General features: G+C 44.5%; 1 protein-coding gene across 1 annotated transcript; it reads right to left on the bottom strand.

The window, feature by feature from the left end:
- Positions 1 to 7,600: 7,600 nt before the first annotated feature.
- LOC128733884 (PAN2-PAN3 deadenylation complex catalytic subunit PAN2) lies at positions 7,601 to 23,478 on the bottom strand. The gene is made up of 5 exons (XM_053827733.1): positions 23,301 to 23,478; positions 21,183 to 23,210; positions 20,548 to 21,127; positions 20,304 to 20,476; positions 7,601 to 8,900 (listed from the first exon to the last, which is right to left on the bottom strand). Exons 1-5 carry the CDS (start codon positions 23,362 to 23,364, stop codon positions 7,816 to 7,818), a joined length of 3,930 nt encoding a protein of 1,309 aa, XP_053683708.1. The 5' UTR covers positions 23,365 to 23,478; the 3' UTR covers positions 7,601 to 7,815.
- Between the last annotated feature and the right edge of the window lie 793 nt (positions 23,479 to 24,271).

The following is a 24,271-nucleotide window of genomic DNA, read 5'->3' on the forward strand; positions in this document are numbered from 1 at the left end:
AAAACCTGCACATTTCACCATAATTTCAAATTTAATTTCATAAATCAGGGATGCCAATTCGCCTGGTTTTCTATCCGCCGAACTATATGTATAGTAACTATAGTTAACACTGGATCGGTTGCAACGGAAAACATTGAATGAGGTACCAAAAATCTGCAGTGAATTGATGTTGTCATTTAACCCAGTCTCCGTTAGCTAGTTTCTCCTCTTCCCAAATTATTGAAATTATTTAGTGAAATGGCGTTAGTGAAGTTTAAGAAAAACCGCCCATCGATGAGAATATTGTCGATTTGGTTCAATGTTCGTTGATCGTTCGTCATCTCCAGGTGGCTTTGTGGATATCTTTGCGGGAAAAGAAATTGCTTTTAACCACCAGGGCTCGAGAAGCTGTAAAGTTGACGCATCGCTGGCCGTTATAGTTCGAGTCGGTGGGCAGGCTATGAGACCCTGCCGGTCTTTGCGTTCATGTCCCCGATGGCGATCTTGATGTCCAGTGGCGAGTAGATATCTTACGTTGCCTCCACCTACGCATAGAACGCTTCCTTGTCGTTCTCCGTTGAGTTTACCTTTATGTAGACAGTGCACGTTTATGATGGTGTAGTTGAAGAAACAACCTTTTATCCTCAACACACACATCCTCTCGTTGATTGCCTTCCAGTCCATTCTGCGATCCTGCATTTTGCCATCACTGTAAAGTCCGTTCTTCGTTGGTCTGCTCTGGTAAAATTGAGCTTTGCCGCAACGGATCCTCCACATCTTCGCGCCGCACCGTGGGATGAAACCCAAATCTAGGTGGACAAAAGTAATTACGCTATAACCGTTAGTCCTAGGTATATAGTATCTTAGGAAAAAAATTGTTATTTCAACTTCCGCATTTTTTGGTGTATTTGACATTAGGGTGACCATCATAGTAAGCGAGTGCAAAACATAAACTTTTTTATGGCTTAAGTTAGCTGAATAAAATGTTCAGCAAAGTTGAAGAACATTAAATTTTGAATTACTTTGCTAAAGAAATGAAAGTCCTATCTCTTATGGTTGATAGGATGGAGCAATTAAAAGTTTTTTGGACGGGGTGTACCTAAAAATTCCGTTTTTTCTTAATATCTCTTCGTGTTTATTTCTCATAAATCTTGCCTTCTGACAACTTTCACATCCAATGAAAGCGCATAATTTGTTTGAAGCAATCAAGTCGCTATCTCTTTCAGTTCTGTAACTATAGGCATTTTTTTCTAAAAAAATATGCATTTTTCAAATGACAATAATGTAAAAACTGCTCAGAAGCAGCAAATCAAATTTTGTACAGTTGTTTAGTAATATATTGACCACCGAAATTAATTGAGATCGCATCGGTCCAGGTCGGCCCTTTTTTGCCAGACCGTATTGAATAAGGCTTATACAAATTTGGAAAAAAGTTTATGTCCTGGTCTCGAAAAATTGTTCAAGGGGTGGGCAAGAAAAAAATAATTAACTCAAACCTTCAATAACTAAACAAAGGAGAAGAAACCAGTGTTTATTCATCCAGATTAATAAAAGTTTAATACAAAAAAGTTGACAGTACTTAAATTTTAGTCCAAACCAAAACAACTTTCAAAATTTTTTGATCCAAGCACATAATGTATTCTGCTAGAGATGAATCAACTTGTAAATAGTGGATTGCTAAAGGATCACCTTAGCGAGCCATAAACGTGTAACTTGACCTTCATTTGAATATTGCTTTTTACTTGTATGTCACTCGGATTTGGATAATAATCCAAATCTGTGTCACTTACTAGTTCAGAACTCGGTAACCACGAAATAGGATCGGAATCTAATCTTCTCGTAAAAATGGCAATTTAGGTCCCTACAACTTTTTTACTTGGAACGCTTGCGCAATGCTACTGACATTTTTTAAGAAAAATAATCACTCACATCATTCACGTTTGAAACCGCTTGTTTCTTGGTCAACCTTTTAGTCATATGAATATCAGTCCATTCCTCAGCTGATGCTGGTTCTTAACAATAACGTGTTTATCTTTGATATATTAAGGATGCAAACGCACCACTATCAGAAGCGATTGTCATTGTTTGACTAATAGCATTAGTCCAGTCCGGTGCTGCACTTCGGATGAAGTGCAGTACTGCGCTGGGAGCTGTTTTTCAAATATCAGGGCTTCTAACAGCCCTCTGTCGAAGAATCTTGAACTTTAATTGAAAAATGCCGGACATCGGCATAACAGGTGTTTCGAGTCTTTTTTCTGTGCCACAGAATCGACATACATAAATCACCTTGCAGTTTCCCTATAAGCTTCAGATGATAGCGGTTTGGACAATGCCCTGTTATAAGATCAGTATAAATGCTTAGATTTTTCTTCGAAAGCTTTAGGATTTTACGAATCATTGAAATGTTTGGAGAGATAAACTGTTTCGACTGCCTAGCAATGAAAGTGTAATTCCAATTTAATTCCACTTTCGACCATTTCCATACTAAAACTCCATTTTTAAAGCAGAAGCAGATAAAACTAAATATAAAAGCCATATAACTTAACATGACTTGATTTGATGGAATGGTCGGGGCCACCGTTAATCCTAATGGTAATCACAACATGACAATAGTCTGAAAAGATTCGAACAGTTCAGTGACATCCTTTCTGCGTGCGTCCAATGCATGGTAAAAAATTGTATCTTGAAGTTTTTCGTCCCTTACATCCAAAATTAGGGTAGGTACTTGGACAAAACTGAATAAAACGATCAATTTGGAGCCCCGAAAGCACCGAAAGGTGATGTTCCGGAGTGTGTAATTTGTTGTATTTCTATTTTATTCTTATCTACTACCTATGACAGCAAATATCTCCGTCAAAAGTGGTAGCAAATTTCACTAATACAATGTTTAGTTGATTGATACCTCAATCTAATTCGGTTCTTTTGAAGCAAGTTGAATTAAAATGGAACACAATTTAAAGTGAATGGAGCCAAAAGTCTTATTCCAAGCCCCCAATTTTCGGCGTCGGAACTTAAAGGTTAAGCACAATAGTCGCCTGTGACCTGTAGCAGGAATCAGAAAGCTTAGATGGTGTAGGATAGTTAATCGAGACTAACGGGATAATTACTTCAACTTTGCATGGATTGGGTAATTTAGAGATGTAAACTCGTTGAATTGTAAAAATCTGCCTACCATTAAAAAATGCAACATTATTCCACTTTATTTTTTTACCCCTTCAAATTTCGAAAATTTTTGAAGGGGGGGGTGACATAAACTTTTTTTCAAATTTGTATAAGCCTAATGAAGGAAAAATTACCGTATTGCTTACCAAAATCACAACTTTTACGAATGGGATAAAAAGGCGAAAATAAGTCTAAATGTTTGTATTTATCTTAATTATTATAATTAATAATGGTATAACTTCTCGGTGCAATTCATGTTTTATGAAAACTGGAACACCTCTAGTGTTTGATATTAGCAGATCTGAGTACTGCAGCATTATACTCCTTAAATCAGTAGTTGTTTTCTCACTCAAAAATTTTTGCATGTCTTTTTCTAACTCGCCTATATATCTTGTTGATTGCTTCCTGTGCCGCTTCTGACATCATCCCAATCGGTAATATCAGAAAATCAGCTACAGTAGAGCCATACATCAAAATTTTGTGCCTTAACTATCGAAGGGGGCCACTGTTTTGAGGCACTAAAAGTGTAATTTTTTTAACAATTTTCAACCAATTCAACCAAACTTTAGTACTTGAAGTTCCAATATTTTAAGACCTCGTGTCAGTAGCAACCCGGTTTCAACGAGAATTACTCTTATATTTTCGCCGACCACAGTTAATTAATATTACAACACTCATATCGCCTAAGATAAAAGGTTTACCAGCTCGAAAAACAAACCCAGAGCCACCTTCATAAGCCGATTACAGATTATTAAGATAAACATAAACATTTAGATTTATTTTCGCTTTTTTAATCCATTCTATTATCTAATCTAATCCAATCTCACACTAACGCAGCCAATTCTTGAAGGCATCTAAGGTATCTAATTCCATTAAACTCCTTGAAATCAAGGGGAAGGAAGAAAGCGTGGACCTCCCGTACCAAACGCGTCCTATATACATAGATAATGATTTATTCACAATTGTTGGGAGTATGTTTGCTAATAAAGGTTGACTAATACTCCGGACCCTCTGGGATGAACTAATGGCATTTAGACCGGAATCCAGGTTGCAATTGGCCAAGGAGCGCCTTATTTCGCTCTCTGGAAATAGATTAGTTTACCAAAAATATTAGTTTAAATCATATATAATACTTGAAAATAAAGTCGTGTGGTTCAATGGTTACCTAAAACTACATTTGTAAGGTTAGGAACTGAAAACCGCACGACCGCGCACCTCCTAGCTTGGCTACTCAATTATACAAATTGAAGTATTTCCAGTTTTGACCACGTGGAGGCGCTAGGTATGGGCTTGGAATGGCTAGAGCTATGTTGGGCGCTTTTTCCTAGTTACCTTCCCCATTTCATACCCTTTTTTAATCCATTCAATTAACGTAAAAATTGTGATTTTGGCAAGTAAAGCGGTAATTTTTCTTTCATTATTCAATATGGTCCAGCAAAAAAGGGCCGACCTGGACCGATGCGATCTCAGTTAATTTCGATGGTCAATATATTACTAAACATCTATACAAAATTTGATTTGCTACTTTTGACCAGTTTTTACGTTATTGACATTTGAAAAATGCATGTTTTTTACAAAAAAAAAGCCCATACCTACAGAACCGAAGGAGTTAGCGGCTTGATTGCTTCAAACAAAATATGCGTTTTCATTGGATGTGAAAGTGCTCAGAAGGCAAGATTTGGGAGAAATAAACACGAAAAGAGATATTAAGAAAAAACGGATTTTTTAGGTCCACCCCGTCCAAAAAACTTTTAATTGCTCCATCCTATCAACAATAAGAGATAGGACTTTAATTTCTTTAGCAAAGTAATTCAAAATTTAATGTTCTTTAACTTTGCTGAACATTTTATTCAGTTAACTTTAGCCATAAAAAAGTTTATGTTTTGCACTCGCTTACTATGATGGTCACCCTAATGTCAAATACACCCAAAAATGCGGAAGTTGAAATAACCAATTTTCTCCGAAGATACTATATACCTAAGACTAACGGTTTTAGCGTAATTACTTTTGTCCACCTAGATTTGGGTTTCATCCCACGGTGCGCCGCCTTTGTGACAGATCTCCTGCTGTGCCGCGATGCCTATTTTTTGAGGTCTGATCCCGCAGCATCCTGTTGCCATCCATGAATATTAGTGACGTGCAGTTCCAAGTACCAATCATCCGTTGCATGTCCTTGTTTCATCGCCTTTGTCCATCATGCCGAATGTTCTTAGTGGAATTTTGTCTTGGTCGTTCGATGCAGATCTGCATCTACTGTGATTCTGCATCTGGAGGTGGAAGTACGACAAGTCAATGTGAATGAAGTATCGCAATTCGCTATTTTCGTAAAGATGTCTTCGGCCAAAGTCAACAACTTTCTTGATGGTTTCGAGACGTTCCAATTACTCTTTGGTCGAAATGCTTTGGTTTACATGTTTTAGTTAAAAAATTGGTTTAAGATCGTTCTTCAGCACCTTCAGATGAAGGTGAAGATTTGGTCCATTGTAGACCGACCCTCCATGAAGCTTGACTGATAACTTTCCATTGGCGATAGTCGATGGAAGATGACTTGGGAAAGCACTTGTGGTCGGCCGCTGGATGGCTTCTTTCCCTTCGCTTATCGATGGCACATCTCCGTTGCTCGCTGCACCAATGACTTCACTTTCTCCACGTTCATGGTCTTCAGCCTACACGTCATTCAGTCAAAATACCTTCATCTTTATCTCTCCACATTTCGACCCGCGGCACAAAGCCTTTGCGAGATTCATTGAGTATCTGATATAGAACTTCCGTGTGTCGTGTAAACGGTACAGCTGCTCGCACTCCTTCTCCTTCTGGTGGTGCTTCTTCTCCTGGAAGAGTTGAGTTTGCTGTCTCCGCTTCTGTTTGTATCGCTCCATATTCTGACAGGTGACTCTACGCAGCATTTGTTCCTGTGCTCGTCCAATATCTACTGACAATCCTCGTCAAACCATTTGTTACGTCGGCTCGGTGTCACACGGTCAAAGACGTTGTCCATTACGCTGTTTGAATGGCATTTGCGCGTTAGATAATACCTTGACGAGCGCCGGTACCGTATGTTGTTCACAACATTGATCTCCAAGGTTTTCCGATGGTGGACGTTGTGCTATAAAAAGGTACTACTTATGGTCATGTTCGGTTGCGGAATTTATGATAGCGAAAACCGCAATCTTGCTGGTTATTGTATTGCTCGAACACTTTGATCAGTGAAATCCACAGTTTTGTTGAGCATGTCTGCATCCTGATCTTGGCGTTTTAGTTTGACTTGAGACCATACATGAATGCCAGATGCTTGAATTGTTCTTTGGTGAATTTTTACAGTTTGATTGATTGACAGCAATCATTCACTCTGCATGAGCAGGCGAATCCTTACCGGCCTCCTTGGATGTCTCATGTCTTAAGAATTTTTCCCCAACGAAAGATGGAAATGGGTGAACCAGGGCATTGACAGAATAAAGCTGTTGTAGCACTCGTGGTCCAGTGGGCTGTTTTCGTAGGAAGAGACGTATACCTTGGCAGCGTCATCGAACTCGTCGAGGTCGTCTTCAAAGAGATAGCTTAAGCCAAAAAAAACAGGCGTCGAATGTGTTTGCGTTCTCTTTTTTTCACGAATTCTGCCATGTGGCATAACAGGGAAACGAGTACGATTTTGTTACGAGATCGCTTCGTGATGGCAATCCGCATGGTGGACAGTGGGATCCCCCAACTGTTCATCGGCCGTATTTCCCGTATCGTCGAACCTTATCAGCGGGGTCAGTGTGTTTACTACTTTTGGAAAACAAGTTTTAAGCAAAAATATAGTTATTTTCAAGCGTCTTAAGTAGTTTAAGCCGCTTCGAGAATATTGACCCTAGAAATACCTAGCCGTCGATTGGTTCTCAATAAGAGGTAGGATCTGAACTAAAGTTTGAGAATCGCAACCGAAAGAATGTAAAGCATTGGCCAACGTCCGTCTTAAAACCCCAATGTCATTTGATTCGACTCGAAGACTAAAGTAGGTCGTAATTATTGCGTTTTGGCCACAATTAGGCGGAGAATGTGTCAGTCAAAAATGCAATTTAATCTTATTCTGGAAAAATCGTTTATACTCAGAGTCATTCTTTTATACCGGCATTACTTGCTTCAAATCTTATATCGTTGAACACTTCCTTGAGTCAGAGAAAGAAATAATTTAAACAGATATCGTTCATAATTATTGATTTAAGAACCCAAATCGAAGAAAGGTATCATATCTCGGGAGTAAATGTTGGACCCCGTTTTTAAGCAAATTAAACGTTGAACGTCATGTTAGAAATCTCATGCAATTACACATATCAATCAAAGTTTTTAGTTTCTATTTGGTACCTAGATTTATTAGACAGCAACAACTGTCCAATCGTTCATGGAACAAAGAACCAAATAATACACAAAATACCCCGAAAAACAAACGAATAAAACGCATCTCATACTAGTACAATCATGTATGAATCCTCTCTTTATTGTGATCTTTCGATACAGTTTTCTGCAAAATAAATAATATAAATGTATTAGCAATAAGTGACATAAACGTATCATGATAACTTCTACCAAATAAAAAATGAGTACACATTCTTACTAAAATCAAATTTGAAACCAATCATCGGAAACAAATGAAACAAAAAGAAATACTGACACTCAAAATATCACCACCTATTCCTAATCCGGCACCTTCCACTGCAGCTTCTTGCCCGTCTCGTACAGATTGGACAGCGCCATGCTGAACTCGTCCTTGGCGTTCAGTTTTACATAGTGCTTGTACAGCAGCAGTGCCGTTCGGGCATCTTCGACGGAGTCGTGCGTTTCCGACTGGATTTTAATGCCGAGAAACTGCCAAGCCAGAAAGCGTAGCGAAACCATCCGATGGTGCGGCAGGTGGAAGAGGTAAACCGTATCGACGACCTGTTCCGGTGGAACGATGATGTTAATCACGCGGAAATCATTCTTGAGACCATGACCAACGAAAATGACGCCACTATCTACCAGGTAGCGCAGTTTCTGGTAAGAATTTTTCAACGTCGTCAACCGTTTGCTGCTGAAGTTAGCATCCAGATCGCCCGGTTTGATGCCGGAGAACTTCGTCAGGTAATCCACAACTTGTTCCTGCGTCGAAATGTAGTCGTCTACGAAGGGAACCCCCTCGTCCGCACCCTGACCACGGATACACGTGATCCGAGCGACACTCATGTGGCTTGGCTTAACCGTGGACATCTTACCGTCGGAGCGAATCTCACTCTCCTCCGGATTCAGCGTAACGAACTCGGCGTCCATCGCGACCAAATCACCCGAACGGAAGATTTCATTTTGATCTAATGGTTTGAAATTCTTATCTCCGCCAACCGGAACACCTGCGGTGTTCGGTTGTATAAACAGCTCGTTGGTGAAGGGGTTGACGTACTGCGTCAGGCATTCCTTATCGTCACCCTGTCCGTCGCGCAGCCCGGTGCTGGTGTAGTACAGCACACAGGGAACCTTCCAGTCCAGCGTGAACCAAACCGCTTCCTGGACCGAAACCGCCTGAATGCTGAAGTCGTTGAAAATGTACCAACAGCCGTCGGCATAGCTGGGTCCCGGCGTAGTCGCAGCCGCTGCCGCTGCTGCCGCCGCCGCCGTGCCGTGTTTCTTCAGATCGTGATAGCTCTTCGGTACGTGCACCAGTGCCACCAGGTTGCGCTGGGCACCGTCGTTGATGTAGCAAACGGCAGCCGACAGACGGTAGTTTTTCGATTTGCGGAAAAGTTTGTCTGCAAGATAGGAAGGTGTATTTTAGCTGGGTGGATAAACTTGTTGAGCGTCGTTTTAATGAAAAGTGTCGCTTCTGTTTGACGGATTGAACTTTAATGCGTGGAAGCTTCGAATGTGCGTGCTGCTGGAGGAACGGGAGCTTCTTGCTTGCAGCGAGAACAACGTCGAGGGTCTGGATGCTCTGTAGGAGCAACCGCGTGATACAGCGGAGATCATCAGACAGAAAGATTTCCAGCTGAAATACGTGCAGGATCGAGCCACTCCAAAAGCGATTTGGGATTCTTTAGTTTGTGTCTTTGAATGTAAGAGTATTGCTAGCCAGTTGCCATAAAGCGGCAAATGAAGTCGCTTCGCTTCAAGTCCAGTAATGTTCAAGATTATTTTCTCACCGCAACAATCAGTTAGACAAAGGTAACGTAAAACGAACTAAGATTGCATGCTTGAAACATGAAACTGCAAGCCTTTCAATTTTCTGGGAAGTATCCGCATTCTTTCATAAGTTGTATTTAGGGCCTTGTGAACGAAAATGGCCAGGCCGCCAAAAAGGGCCTGTATTTCAGTAATGCATTAGCAATAACATATGAATAGAAAAACTGGACTAATTTTTTTCTGATTTTTATGCCACGTTATTAGTTGATTTGCTGCAGCAGCCATAGCGAAAACAGTCAAACAACTACGTTCGATATTTTGTTCGTACTGTAACCGTAACCGTAACGTAACGTAATACCGTAACGAAGAAATTGGACATGGTGAAGCACTTCGTATCCATCCTCTCACGCGAGAAAGGCGAAAGCGTTGAACGGTGGGTGCCGTGTGGCCGTAACGTGCAACAGAAAACTGAAGATGAAGACCAAAAGTAAGGTGGTCTCATCGTTTTGCGCATTAGGCCGGGAGGTCGGAGCAACCGGCTAAACGATGAAGAAGTACTTGGCCAAAATGGACATTTTTCTGAGGAAGCGTCAGTCGAGGTTGGCTGTGTCTGGTGAAAAAGATCTTTTCAGAAAAAGCGCGATATCATGATCAAATTAGGCGACGAAAACTACTTGACACTGAACGGTAACGACTGACAAGAAGATCCTTCTGTGGTGAATGTTCACAGCGGCTTTCGTTCAAGCTTTACGGTGAACGAGGAGATACGAAGATACAGTACGAAGTACCTGCCGGAAGTAGCCGTCTTTATCAAGAAGTATCGGGCAAAGGATGTGCTCTTGGTTCATCATGCCAAGAGATCACTAGAGGAGATAAACCGACTGAAGATAGACGTTGTACCGATGGTCTCTAACTCTCATCACGTCCTCCAACTGCGACCAATAGAAACAGACGGCTTAAAATGTAGGATTTAATAACAATTAGTTTTATTGAATTCCGCGTCGAATCGACCACGTTTTGATTATTGGAAGGCACTTTTCATATATGTATTATCAATGTTAAAACCTAACGAGGCGCAAGCATCGATTCTGATCACTACCTTTTGACGGCTAAAGTGCTCCATGCTCCAAAGACTTGCCGTTGTTACCAACATTCGCTACGGTCGCCCGTCATGATACAATTTGGAGTTACTGAGGTCGCAACAGAGTACGCGCAATGCCTTGTTAGACGAGAAGAATGCAACGCGTAAATTCTACAGGATATTGGACGTATCCCGCAAAGGCTTTGTGTCGTGTGCCACAACGTGTCAGGATAAAGACGCTGGAACCTTGTCGAAAGAACGTGAGGCGATCAAAAGGTTCAAAAGTTAGCAGCACTACAATTGATACTGTTATGGGGAAATAGATGATAAGCGTGGTTGACACGACTTTACGAACAGTGTAACCTGACCAGATGCTTTTTCCTGATTTACGCCGATCTGGCTTTGAGGTGCAATTGCCCATAAGGCACTACCGCAACCCTCGCATGGTTCTCCCTGTTCCATAGATCACCATGGGATCATTAAAGCGACTACAGTAATCCCCCCAATAAGGACGCTAATAGGGACCGCGTTAATGGAAACCGTGTTAATGGAGTCTATGTAGCATATGGGAATTGACTTAATTGGTTCCAACATGGAATAACTCGTGATCCTGACCGTATAGACGGTTGGTGTCTTCGAGAAAGTTGTTCAGTACATCAACGGGTTTTCATTGGATTATAGTATTGCGGAATTGTCTCACTACGTGGCACTAGCGTATACGTAATATTTTTGTATAGGCTGTATCTCGCGCTGCAGGCTATCTAGAAAGTTGCGACCTTCGGGAAGGTTGCTCAAATGACTGCCACCTTCAAGATGGCATGGAAAAAAGCGCAGAACTGACTCACTACGTGGCGCTAGTGTATATGTAATTCTCTTATGCAGGCTGTATCTCACGCTGCTGACTATCTAGCAAGTTGCGGTCTTCGAGAAGGTTATTCATATGACTGAGACCTTTAAGAAGGATGGACAATATTGCAGAATTGTCTCACTACGTGGCGCTAGCATATATGTAACATTCTTGTATAGGCTGTATCTTGCGCTGTTGACTGTCTGGAAAGTTGCGGTCTTCGGGAATGTTATTCATATGACTGCCACCTTAAAGATGGTATGGAAAATATTGCAGAATTGTCTCACTACGTGGCGCTTGTGTATATGTAACATTCTTATACAGGCTGTATCTTGCGATGATGACTATCTGGAAAGTTGTGGTCTTCGGGACTGCCACCTTAAAGATGGTGTGGAAAATATTACGGAATTGTCTCACTACGTGGCGCTTGTGTACATTCAATCCGCTTAGACAGGCTGTATCTCGCGCCGCTGGCTATCTAGTAAGTTGCGGCCTTCGAGAAAGTTATTGCAGAATTGTCTCACTACGTGGCGCTAGTGTATATGTAATCTTCTTGTGAAGGCTTTATATTGCGCTGCAGTGAATACAAAATATCTGTTAAAACCATGCAACCAATTCACATTCTAATAATAAGTTTAATAAAGCTTATACAAATTCGTAAAAAAGTTTATGCCCTACTAGCACAGTTGTTATAAACTAGTTGTGGTAACCGATTAATGACTGATTTCAGTCATAAATAGGTTGCAGCAACCAGAAGTGACAAAAGTGTGCTACTTGCGTGTCCTGGTGTGGAAATTTTTTTGAAGAGGGGGACAAGAAAAAGATAATAACATCAGACCTTCAATAACTAAACAAAAAATAAAAAAACCAGTGTTAATTTTGCCATATATTAAAAATTAAATACAAAAATTTTGTACAGTACTTAAATTTTTGTTGAAACCTAACAAACCAAAATTTTTCGACTCATCCTGGTAAGCATCCTGGTAGAGATGAACCAGTTTGATAATAGTGGATCAACGGTAACCACGAAATAGTATCGGATCTAATCATCTTTTGAAAATGGCAGTTTAGGTCCCTACAACTTTTTTACATGGAACGCATCTGCTCACCGACGTGCCCAGAGGTGGGGCTCCACAATTGCAAATCAATGCTGACCTTTATGTTTCTGCTATTATGTTCAGCATCTTTTTTTTAGAAGAAACTCGTATATCCCCCACAGTCCTCGCAAAAATAATCCATCGGGTTAGTCTACCATCTATCCGTAAATGCTACTTCCTTAATGGCCAGAAAAATCCCACCGTCATTTGAATAACCTTCTCGAAGACCGCAACTTGGTATACAGTCAGCAGCGCGTGATACAGCCTGCTTAAGAAGATTACATATATGCTAGCGCCACGTAGTGAGGCAATTCTGAACTTTTTTCCATCGCTTCTTGAAGGTCTCAGTCATATGAATAACCTTCTCGAAGACCGCAGCTTACTATATAGTCAGCAGCGCGTGATACAGCCTGCTTAAGAATATTACATATATGCTAGCGCCACGTAGTGAGGCAATTCTGTAATATTTTCCATCCCTTCTTGAAGGCCTCAGTCATATGAATAACCTTCCCGAAGATCGCAACTTTTTAGATAGCCTGCAGGGCAAAAGACAGGCTGGTTAAGAATGTTACATATACACTAGCGCCACGTAGTGAAGCAATTCTGCAATATTTTTCATACCATTTTGAAGGTGGCAGTTTTATGAATAACTTTGCCGAAGACCGCATCTTTCCAGACAATCAGCAGCGCAAGATACAGCCTGCTTAAGAAGATTATATATATGCCAGCGCCACGTAGTGAGGCAATTCTGCAATATTTTGCATCCCTTCTTGAAGGTCGCAGTCATATGAATAACCTTCTCGAAGACCGCAACTTGCTAGCTAGTCAGCAGCGTGAGATACAGCCTGCATAAGAGAATTACATATACACTAGCGCCACGTCGTGAGTCAGTTCTGCGCTTTTTTCCATGCCATTTTGAAGGTGGCAGTCATTCGAGCAACCTTCCCGAAGGCCGCAACTTTCTAGATAGCCTGCAGCGCGAGATACGGCCTATACAAAAATATTACATATACGCTAGCGCCACGTTGTGAGACAATTCCGCAATACTATAATCCATTGAAACCCCGTTGATGTACTGAACAACTTTGTCGAAGACACCAACCGTCTATTAGGTCAGGATCACGAGTTATTCCATGTTGGAACCAATTAGGTCAATTCCCATATGCTACGTAGACTCCAATAAGGACGTTCGACCGCGTTAATGGAATCACTCGAGACCGTCCTTAATGGAAACGTCCTTATTCGAAACCGCGTTATTCGGGGGACTGCTGTATTTCAAATGGGTTTGGATAGCGGCTTGAAGGGGGACCCTTTAGAATCAAAATGAGTCTTTTAAACAAATTTACAGCAAGTACAGATACGGTGGAAAACCCGTTCACGAGGGGAGGCATCCAGCGTTCTCCACCAAGGGTGGAGAAGGATGCATCCCGAAGTGCTAGTGTGGGTGGCAAGGGCAGCGGTACGCCTGCCACGCCAGACACAGCGATGAACGGCCCATCGCTCTGGAAGCCACGGAGAGCGCTACCAACAGCGGTAAGGCATCTGCCAAGCGTCTGAGACAGTCCCCGGGGGATGGCGCCCCTGGTGGACCAACAAACGCCTGATCGGTAAAGGCCCTCGGGCTAGCGAGTTGGTGGAGCCAACCGACCAAGCAGCGCGAAACACCAAGACGGATGGCCCGTGGATCGAGGTCGAGGCCAAGAGGAAGAAAAGAGGAAGCTCCACCAAAAAGAAAGCTTCACCTAAACCGACAGGGAAGCGAGCGAAGGAGGGCGACGCACTTATTCTGAAAACCGACGGGTCGAAATACTCGGAGGTTCTGAAGGCCATGAGAGGAGATGCCCTACTCAAGGATCTGGGCGCGGACGTGCGGAGCATCCGCCGCTCACGCACGGGCGAAATGATCCTTGAGTTGAAGAAGGCTGCCACCAAGAAGAGTTCCGCATACAAGTCGATAGCGGAAGGAGTGGTCGGGGAGGAAGTGCAGGTACGTGCTCTCACACCAGAAATTACTCTCCAGCTTAAAAACCTGGATAAGATCACCGATGTGTGTGAGGTCGTACAGGCGCTCAAAGAGTAAAGTGGAATGGTGGTGGTAACCGAGGCGGTTCGCCTGCGTAAGGGTCTAGATCGGAGGCTTGCTTCCGATGCTTCGAGCACGGGCATAAGGCCTAGAACTGCAAGGGGCCAGGTAGGAACCAATTGTGCAGGAGATGTGGCAGTGCTGGCCATAAAGCAAGGGACTGCGCGGAGCCTCCCCAGTGCTTGATCTGTACCGATAAACGGGACGCAAAGCACGTAACGGGAGGTCCAAGGTGCCCGGCTGGTATGCCGGCGACCAAGCCACGATCATAGTGCAAGTGACCCGGTTCAAGAGGTTGTGTCAACCGCAGACGAGGGATGTGCGGTTGCCAAAGTGGGTGGAGTGTTGTACTGCAGCTGTTATGCTCCGCCGAGATGATCTATCGAGCAGTTTACGCGGATGGTAGACCGAGTATCAGTTGTGCTGACTGGTCTAAGGCCGGTGGTTGTGGCGGGAGACTTTAACGCTTGGGCGGTAGAGTGGGGAAGTCGTCGCACGAACCATAGGGGTCGGATTCTGCTTGAGGCTCTGGCAAAGCTCAACGTAGATTTGGCAAACGTCGGCACCACAAGCAGCCCGATCCGAACGCTGATCATTTGGTTGAGGTACTGTCGCGATCGTGTGACGCTACCAGCCCTAGGAAAGGTCGACCTAGGTATGGCAGGTCACCGGCTTACTGGTGGACAGATGAAATTGCGGAACTCCGCGGAGCGTGCTTTCGTGCGAGGAGAACTATGCAAGGAGCTCGTTCGGACGAAGGCAGGGTTGAATGTCGAGTAGCACTTGTTGCTGCACGCACAGCGCTTAAGAGTGGGATAAAAGCTAGTAAACAAGCCTGCTTTGAAAGGTTATGTGCTAGTGCCAATGCGAACCCGTGGGGTGATGCCTACAGGGTCGTAATGGCAAAGACCAAGGGCGTGATGGCGCCCGCAGTGCAATCGCCAGAGATGCTGGAGCGGATCATCGAGGGCTTCTTTCCGCGCCACGAGCCAAGGCCCTGGCCCCAGGCCGCTGAGTCGTCCCACGGCCGACGTTCCAGTATCTCAGACCATAGCGTAGGATGGTCGGCCTCCCAGCCGAACATCCAAAGTAACGTGGGCGACGGCGGTTTGGAGGTCGGGGAGGAAGTGATGGTTACGAACGAGGAACTCATCGAGATCGTTAAATCCCTAAAGGTGAGCAAGGCACCGGGGCCAGACGGTATCTCGATATGAATTATTCGGGGCAGTAATAAGTAGATGCCTGGAAGAGGGGCACTTCCCGGACAGATGGAAGCGACAGAACCTGGTCCTATTGCCGAAGCCGGGAAAACCTCCTGGTGTTCCCTCGTCATATAGGCCGATCTGTCTGCTCGATACTGCCGGCAAGGTACTGGAGAGGATTATCCTTAACAGACTCGTACAGTACACGGAGGGTACAAACGGTCTGTCAAGGAACCAATTCGGCTTCCGAAAAGGCAAATCTACGGTGGATGCCATCTTGTCTGTCACTAAGACAGCCGAGGTGGCAATCCAGCCCAAGAGGACAGGTATACATTATTGCGCAGTTGTCACGCTCGACGTGAGAAATGCGTTTAATAGCGCTAGCTGGGACTCCATAGCAAACTCGCTTCGGCGCGTCCAAGTGCCGGTGTCGCTGTACAGAATTCTGGAAAACTATTTCCAGAATCGTGTGCTATGCTACAACACGGAGGAGGGTCAGAAGTGTGTTCCAATCACCGCAGGGATTCCGCAAGGTTCCATACTGGGCCCGGTGTTGTGGAACGTCATGTATGACGAGGTGTTGAAGCTAAAGTTCCCAGTAGGGGTGGTGATTGCCGGCTTTGCGGACGATATCACCTTGGAAGTCTACGGTGAATCTATCAGAGAGGTTGAGTTGACGGCTGCCCACTCTATAAGCATTGTTGAAGATTGGATGCGATCCAGGAAACTGGACCTAGCGCATCATAAAACGGAGGTTATCGTGGTGAACAACCGCAAGTCGGTGCAGCAAGCAAATATCAGCGTCGGGGACTGCATTATTTCGTCAACGCGGTCCTTAAAACTCCTTGGAATCATGGTCGACGACAAGCTCAAGTTCGGGAGCCACGTCGACTATGCCTGCAAGAAGGCTTCCACAGCTATTTCGGCATTGTCTCGTATGATGTCTAATAGCTCTGCGGTATACGGCAGAAAGCGAAGGCTATTAGCCAACGTGGTCCAGTCCATACTCAGGTATGGCGGGCCGGTGTGATCATCGGCGTTAGGTACCAAAAGCTATCTGGCAAAGCCGGAAAGCACCTATCGTCTCATGTGCTTAAGAGTGGCGAGTGCGTATCGCACAGTTTCACGTGACGCAATCTGCGTCTTGGCGGGTATGATGCCTATTGGTATCATCATCAGCGAGGACGTCGAGTGCTTCAACCAACGTCGAGCTAGAGGCATACGGAGTACCATAAGATCGGCCTCGATGACCACATGGCAGCGGGCATGGTCTAATTCCACAAAAGGCCGGTGGATACATCGACTTATTCCGGAACTATCCGGGTGGGTCAACAGGCGCCACGGCGAAGTCAACTTCCACCTGACACAAATTCGGTCAGGGCATGGTTGTTTTAGACAGTATCTGCACAAGTTTGGGCATGCGGAGTCCCCCGCGTGTCCTGAATGCGTGGACGTTGAGGAAACTGCAGAACATGCTTTCTTCATATGCCCTCGTTTCGCGGGCGTGAGAAGCAACATGCTGGCAGTGAGCGGACAGGACACTACTCCGGATAACTTAGTCCAAAGGACGTGTTCTAGCTCGGACGTCTGGGGAGCGGTCAATGCGGCTGCTACCCAGATCGTACTTGAGCTACAAAACCGCTGGAAAGCCGATCCGTTGAATGGCGAATAAACAGCCTAACTACCATAGTCCAGTAGTTATTTAAGAGTGTGCGTGCACAATAGCCCCTCCTTGAAGTAATACCGATAAGGTGGTGCCAGGGGGGATTGAGGCTGGAGACTCGAGTAGAGTTTTAGTGGGTCTGGATCCTCACGCCCCACTAGAGGGGTCGGGATACCAAACCCCACTCCCTGAGTTGTCTTCTCAGGTGTCTGATAGCAGATTTCCCTACTCGTTAAAAAATACCCTAATGAGTCGATCACGAAGCTACACCAGAATTCGCACCCGAGTCCGTACGAGAAAAGCACCCCCGAAGTGAGTTCATCACGGATCAGAACCCGAAACTCAAAAATCATCCCCGAAATGACAAGATCCCATCGAGAAGAGAACACATATGTTACATGTTTAATCGAAGAAGAACCACATGGTTTACATAAGTTCAATTACGCGATCGGTTGAGTAACAGATTGATGGGCGGAAGACTAAGGTTATTCGCACGAGTTGTGAGCTCGTGTGTCGATAGTATAGTCCATCTAAGTAACGAGAAGCACGTGTTTTGGGAAGGTGACTGTCGCCGAATCAGTGAATACGTCTAAGAAAACCTAACTGATCATTCGTGTAAACCGTAGTGATCAGCTAATGATTCCGATTAGCCGACGAGGAAGTGAAGGACCTGTAAGTCCCTGATTGTTATCAATTGTGAGGTACCCGTTGAAGAACACTTGGTGCCACAGTGCTGCAGGTGATGAGGGGTTTACTAGCCGTAGGATTGGTTGATAAAAAAACGTAAACAAAAGTACAGTGTGGAGATTGGCACTGGAGATTGGGCCTTCTCGCTTCCCGGTGAAATATATACAGGCAGATCTCGGGTAGTATTGCAGGACGATGCCGGTATGGCGCGATCGGAGAGATTGATGGTGCCGACGATGACAGCAGTCAACGGTTCAACGGTGGCCCCGACGATATAGTGCACGTGCAAGATGCGATAGTTTATAATATATGTAGTAAACGTACGGGATTTGTGTTTTCTTAAGTTATTAGTTGAGAAATATGTTGATTACAGGTGGAACCCCGTAGAGTAGAGAAAAGCTACCGGTAAGTCAGTTATTGAGTGTTAACTGGTGTTGAGTGTTATTGAGTGTTAATTGGCTTCTATTGTATGCGAAAAAAAGTATCTAAAAGACAGGTTAAAATCCAACCATCAAGCAGCTCAAGAACAACAAGGCAGCTGGCAGAGATGGCATGGCAGTTTCAACGCCGCCCAGCACAGAGAACAGATATTCATGTTCACATAAAATATTTCGAACAAAACACTAGCGACATCCCTCTTAGGGTGCACCAGTTGTGTTTAAAGTGCTATCTCAGATCATCGCCGTCTATCGCCACTAGCAATTAGATTCGTATGACGTTATCGGACTGGTTTTCTGGACGGGCGATCGACAATGAACCAAATCCAAAACAAAACGAATACCAAGGCGCTACGCACCATCTATTCATAGATTTCAAGATCGCTTACCATATTACCGACCGTAAAGAGATATGGAAAATTATGGACGAAGACGAATTTCGCGGGGAAGCTGATAAGAAAGACTGATTAAGGCCACGAAGGATGGTGTACACTGTGTACAGTACTGTGTGAGGATATCGGGCACGTTATCAAGCCCGTTTGAAACACGCAAGGGACTTCGACAATGCGTTACTATTTCCTGCCTCCTGTTTAACATCGCGCTAGAAGGTGTTCTGAAACGTGCGGGTGTTAAGATATGAGGCACAATTTTGAATAAATCTGGCCAATTTGTCTGTTTCACTGACGACGTGTACATTGTCGGAGGGACGTTCCAGGTGGTACCAAGCTGAAACGTGAAGCAGCGACTAGTAGTGAATAATCTAAAACCAAGTACCTGTTAACAGGTGGAGCCAAGCACGATTGAGCTGGCATAGGCAATAGTTTGGCGGTCGACGGGAACGAGTTCGAGGTGGTGGACGAAGTTGTATACCTCGGGTCGTTGATGACGTCGGATAACAATTGCAGCAGAGAAATACGCAGAAGTACTCTTGCTGGAAGTCGTGCTTACGACGGACTTATACTAGACATATTTGGACGTCGCGTGTTTAGGACCATCTTTGGCAGGATATGTGAGAACGGGGTATGGGTAGAAGGATGAACCACGACCTGGCGCAGCTCTTTAGCAAAACCAGAATTTAAGGAATTGCTAATGGGCGGGTCATGTGAGAATGTCGGACAACAACGCCGCAAAGATGGTGCTCGCCTCGAATCCGGTTGGTACCAGAGGCAGAGGTGCGCTTACGTCCGCTCCAGTTTAGAGTTCTTACAACCAAAAAGAAGTTGACCGAATCGAGTTAGTGCAGCGCAGATTCATCCATTCTGCTCTTCGGAGATATCCCTGGAACGACCCTGTTCAGCGGCCCCGCTATGAATAACGCTGCAGACTCATCGATTTTGAATCTTGACCCCTTGAATACTCGTCACGATGTGATCAGACCAATTATAGCTATCGCCGATATGCTGACCTCGGTCTGCAACGCTACTTAAATCGCTTTATCTGCAGCTATGAATTCAACGTTAGCCGCGAGGTACTGAAAACTCGCTGGCTGACACTAGCACGTACGTTCTACTTACGTTGAGTGCATCAATAATAATAAATAAACAGCGTTGCGTAGTCCTACGTTAATAATGCGGTAGTGTCTCCAATGCCCCCTTCCAATTTTTTGAATTGATAAAATTGTTACTGTCACTATCAACGTAGTAGGCCTATGCAATACGTTGCGTGACGGCGCTTTGTAGTAAACGGGATAGCAAAAAAAGATCATGACGTAATTTACAAAAAAAGTGGCAATGCGTCGTTTGACTTTTTTGCTGTTTTAAGAGCGTTGCCTAATCAAACTAACAGAAAAATCATTTTAAAGTTTAAATTAATGTGGCATGCAAAAGTTGAGCGTCAGAGCAAACGTAAGTAAGTTTTTTCTTAAGTGAATCTGCGCAAATAAATAAACCGACCCGCTTTCGTTCGAATAAACGTCACGAGAGGAAGTTCAACTCACCTTGTTTCAAACTTTCCTGATAGTCTGTTCCGTCGAAACAGCTGGAAGCACTCTTCAGCGAACCGATCTCCAGGTTCTCCTTCTCGTCCATTGTCATGCGGAAGCTCAGCGGGAACCACGACTTCTGCTGGCCCTGGTTGCTCACTCCCGTACCAACCGAGGGTGTAGGTTTTCTAAAAAAAGAATCGTAATTCACTATGAATAACCTTGTTAATCATAAATTTTCTATTTGGTGCCCGCTTACCTCGGGTGAGAGAAGTGACAATCCACCCGGGAGCAGTGCGTTCCGTAGCGGCACATCTTTCCGTTGCCGGCGTTGCTTTTCTGTGCGTCACCACCGTCAGTGGACGTCGAAGCGGAAGCAACCTGCGCGAGGGGTCTACTCATCTGCTTTTTCAGATAGTCAAGTTCTTTGTCCGTTTCTAGGCCGCAGTTGATTGAGAGGATATCCGGCAAGTCGGTGACACGACTCTTCTGATTGGTCGGGGTAAATTTGTTGCACTTTTCACACCACGCCGGGGTGGTCTTTTCCACTGAGAGAGAATTTTTCAGAATCGATGCGAATGTTCCGTCAACGTTGTTACGGTTGTTGCTGTTTGTGCTAGACGGGTAGAGTAGATTGCACACCAGCAGGATGTTATTTTTGACGCGTTCGGTGTTGCACTTTAGACAGCGTTGAGTGGTTTTCTGCTGAGTTCCAAATAGGCGGCTTATTTCCGTTTCGTCTTTGTTTCTGTACGAGCTAGCGGTGTCAGTGGCTGCCTCCGGACGTGTTTCTCCCGCTAATTCCGGGAAGTGATCCGGATGAGCCATATGATCGTAATCTGAAAATCAATTGGAAATTAGAATTTTACATTCTCAGTGAGATTTAAAACCTACCACTGCTAGCGACCAGGAATTGAAACTTTTCGTTGTTAGAATCGTACTGCTGTACTTCGCTGTCCAAACTCTCCTGGTAATCTTCCGGTCGTTGCATATGCATGTCCGCTCCGGGGATGAAAGGCCTCGGCGCAGCCGAAAGATGAAGCCTTCTAGCAGCTGCCGAGAGAGAAGCGTCCTGTGCGATGCGATTTTCGTTCTTCTTCGACGCCTCCAACAGTTCGTAGTGCATTTGATGTAGAATGAAGCGATTCCAGTTCTGAATTAAACTTATCAAATTTATATTGCCATTATTACTGCTCCGCTGATCCGAAGATAGGATTAGTCCAAGAGCTGCCGCTTCCGGGACGGTGCGGAACGAGCGCAGAAAGTTGCTAGCCTGGCAGGGTTGGTTCGAAGTTCCAACATCCAGCATGTGGAACAGAAAGCCAAGCTCGCAGGCCAGACAAAACTCCTTCGAGCAACAGTGCGACAAAATGCCTTTCCTCAACGGATTAATAAAATAAAGAGTCTGAAGCATTGCGTTGCAGTAGGCATTCGGAAGGTTTGCCTCCAAGCCAACGAATCCGGTTTGATTGTACTGTTCGAAGTCAAAGTCCTGGCAGCCGAGTTTGCTATATTTGACCTCAACGCGACGGTAGCGTCGGGGAACCAGTTTCATACCCTGCTCGGTAGAACCTTTCGGTACGTTGCCCGCTGCCGGTGCCGAACTCTGGTTTGGGGCCGAGTTTTTCTCCATAATGTAGGGAATTTGATTTCGAAGCGATGTTTTCGGATTCGGTGCATAGCCAATGGGACCTTGCATCTTCATGGAGGCTGTAATCTCCGGATTGATTGGTTTTGGCCTAAGATACTCGTATCTATTCATGAACTCTGGCCAGTCGCTCAACCAGCGCGTCCCAGTTGTAAGGTGAGGCAGTAAAATTGACGACAGAGGGAAGTTTTGATCGGTAATGGGAACCATTGGTAGCGGTTCCACCGTATCAGCGAATTCCGTTTCACGAGAGAAAGGATTGAACTGAAGCGTTGGGGTGTTAATTTTAGTTGCAGTAATTAAATTTATGCGCCCAGATTGATCTCCGAAAGCCATTGCCTGGCTGGTTGAGCTGATATCGAACGACAAACACTGTGAGCCGGTTGTATTGATCTGGAACATACAAACTCGAGCCTCGCTCAGCTCAACCGTGTCTACGAGCTGAAGCTGCCCCAGCGGGGACACAACTGCCAGCCTAGAACAATGAGACGGCAGAAATTTCAGCAGTTGTGGCTCAATCAAAAGCTGAATCGGCGACACCAAGCGCAGCATTCGCATATCGTAAACCATCAAAAAACGATCGATTGCCAAATTCCCCTGCCGGCCACTGAATCCACAAGAAATCAAATAATTGCCTTGCACGTCGAAATCCGATAAGCTCCCGGAGTGCGTCATCAATTCATGTTCAACGGACATCGTATTTGGATCTCTCACGGTAATTTTTCCGTACGCATCCCCTTCGCACAGATATCGGGAGTGACTCCGCAAAATTGCACACCCATTCTGTCCAGCCGGAATAAACCCCGCCTCACTGTACGTAGCCAAATCAAAATCAATCAATTCGCTCTGATGTCCACCGATCAACATCCGGCCCGGTTGATACTCGATCATACACAGCATATCCACCATTTTCTCCGACCGATACGTAAACTTCGGTATTCCCCGCCGAATCTGATGCCTAAGCATCGTACTGGTCAGCGCTAGAATGCCGGAATCGATCGTATGAATCTGTCGGACCATCTCATTTGCGTGCACTTGAAAGCTGGTATACTTCTGCATTGCTCCCCCGTAGTACGACGTAACGTGACCACTTTGATTGCCCATCCAAATCAGTTCCTCACGGGTGTCGAACACGACGGTGGACACACCAAACCGATCGCCCCCGTCCGCCAGTATCATACCGTGCTCCATCATTTCCGGTTCGCCAAATCCAATGTTGAAGGTACCATAGTTGATTTCCGAATAGTCCCCCGCTGGAGGACCATTGTCGTACACTGCAACACGAAAAAGACAAAAGATTTCGTTTGTTTTTGTTTTTTTGAGAAACAGAGCAAAACAATGGCGATGCCAGCACAAACACGTACTTGTAAGTGTGATGATGTCCTCTGCCCTATTGGCTGGATCACCGCTCATGTACACGTAATCCATGATGGCCGATGGGTTAGGAAAGCTTTCCCCTGGCGAACATTGGTTCCAGTTGCGGAATTTTTCGCACTTTTTCTGTAGAAAAACGAATTACACTTATTGCACTACAATGCGAACAGAATCGATTGACAGAATAAATCTGTTGAATGAAATTTTTTGACAGTTCGTACGATGACGTATTCTCGGTTTTATAGCGTTTTTCGCTTGCGACACACAAACAAGCAGCCGAAGCCGAAGCGAGCGCTTGCTGAGAGTATAAACAAACTGTCGCGTCGTCGTCGGTTCGGTGCTGATGGTCAGCTGTTTTGTGTTGCTTCCTTTGGCTTTACTGATGGGGTCTATGCTACAGAGCGCCGATGTGTTAGTGGATAGAGTGCGTTTAGCAGCGTAACTAGAAAGGAATAAAGATTTTTCATCCAGAATTGGTACAGTATCTATCTTAAAGTGGATTTTCGTTGATCAAAAAACAGGGGAGACAAAAAAATTGTCGGCTAAAGTAAAATAATTGTAAAAAATCAAATGTGTATGGACATATAACTTTAAGTAAAGCCGGTAAACTTTCACAATAAACAGTAAAAACTTTACATATTTTTGCTTGTTCAAAAAATCGCACTGTTTTGACAACACCCCCCCCCCCCCCCCCCCCTCCTATTCTAAGGTTATAAATAATTAGAATTATTTCCAGGGGGCCTTTAATGCGGTTGTGATAGTAATAATAAGACTAATAAGAATAAGTTAATTAAGAATAAGAAAAAAGTACGGTGGAGTGCAGATGGAAGACGGAACGTGGAGGAGGCGAACGAACCATGGATTGCATCAGCTGGTTAGGAAACCACCCATCGCTCACACCGCTAAAATCGGTGCTCTACAGGCTCCTGCTTAATTTTCCATGATGTGGTATTTTCTTTCT

The sequence above is a fragment of the Sabethes cyaneus genome, chromosome 2 (assembly GCF_943734655.1).
Source record: "Sabethes cyaneus chromosome 2, idSabCyanKW18_F2, whole genome shotgun sequence".
NCBI classification, from domain to species: domain Eukaryota; kingdom Metazoa; phylum Arthropoda; class Insecta; order Diptera; family Culicidae; genus Sabethes; species Sabethes cyaneus.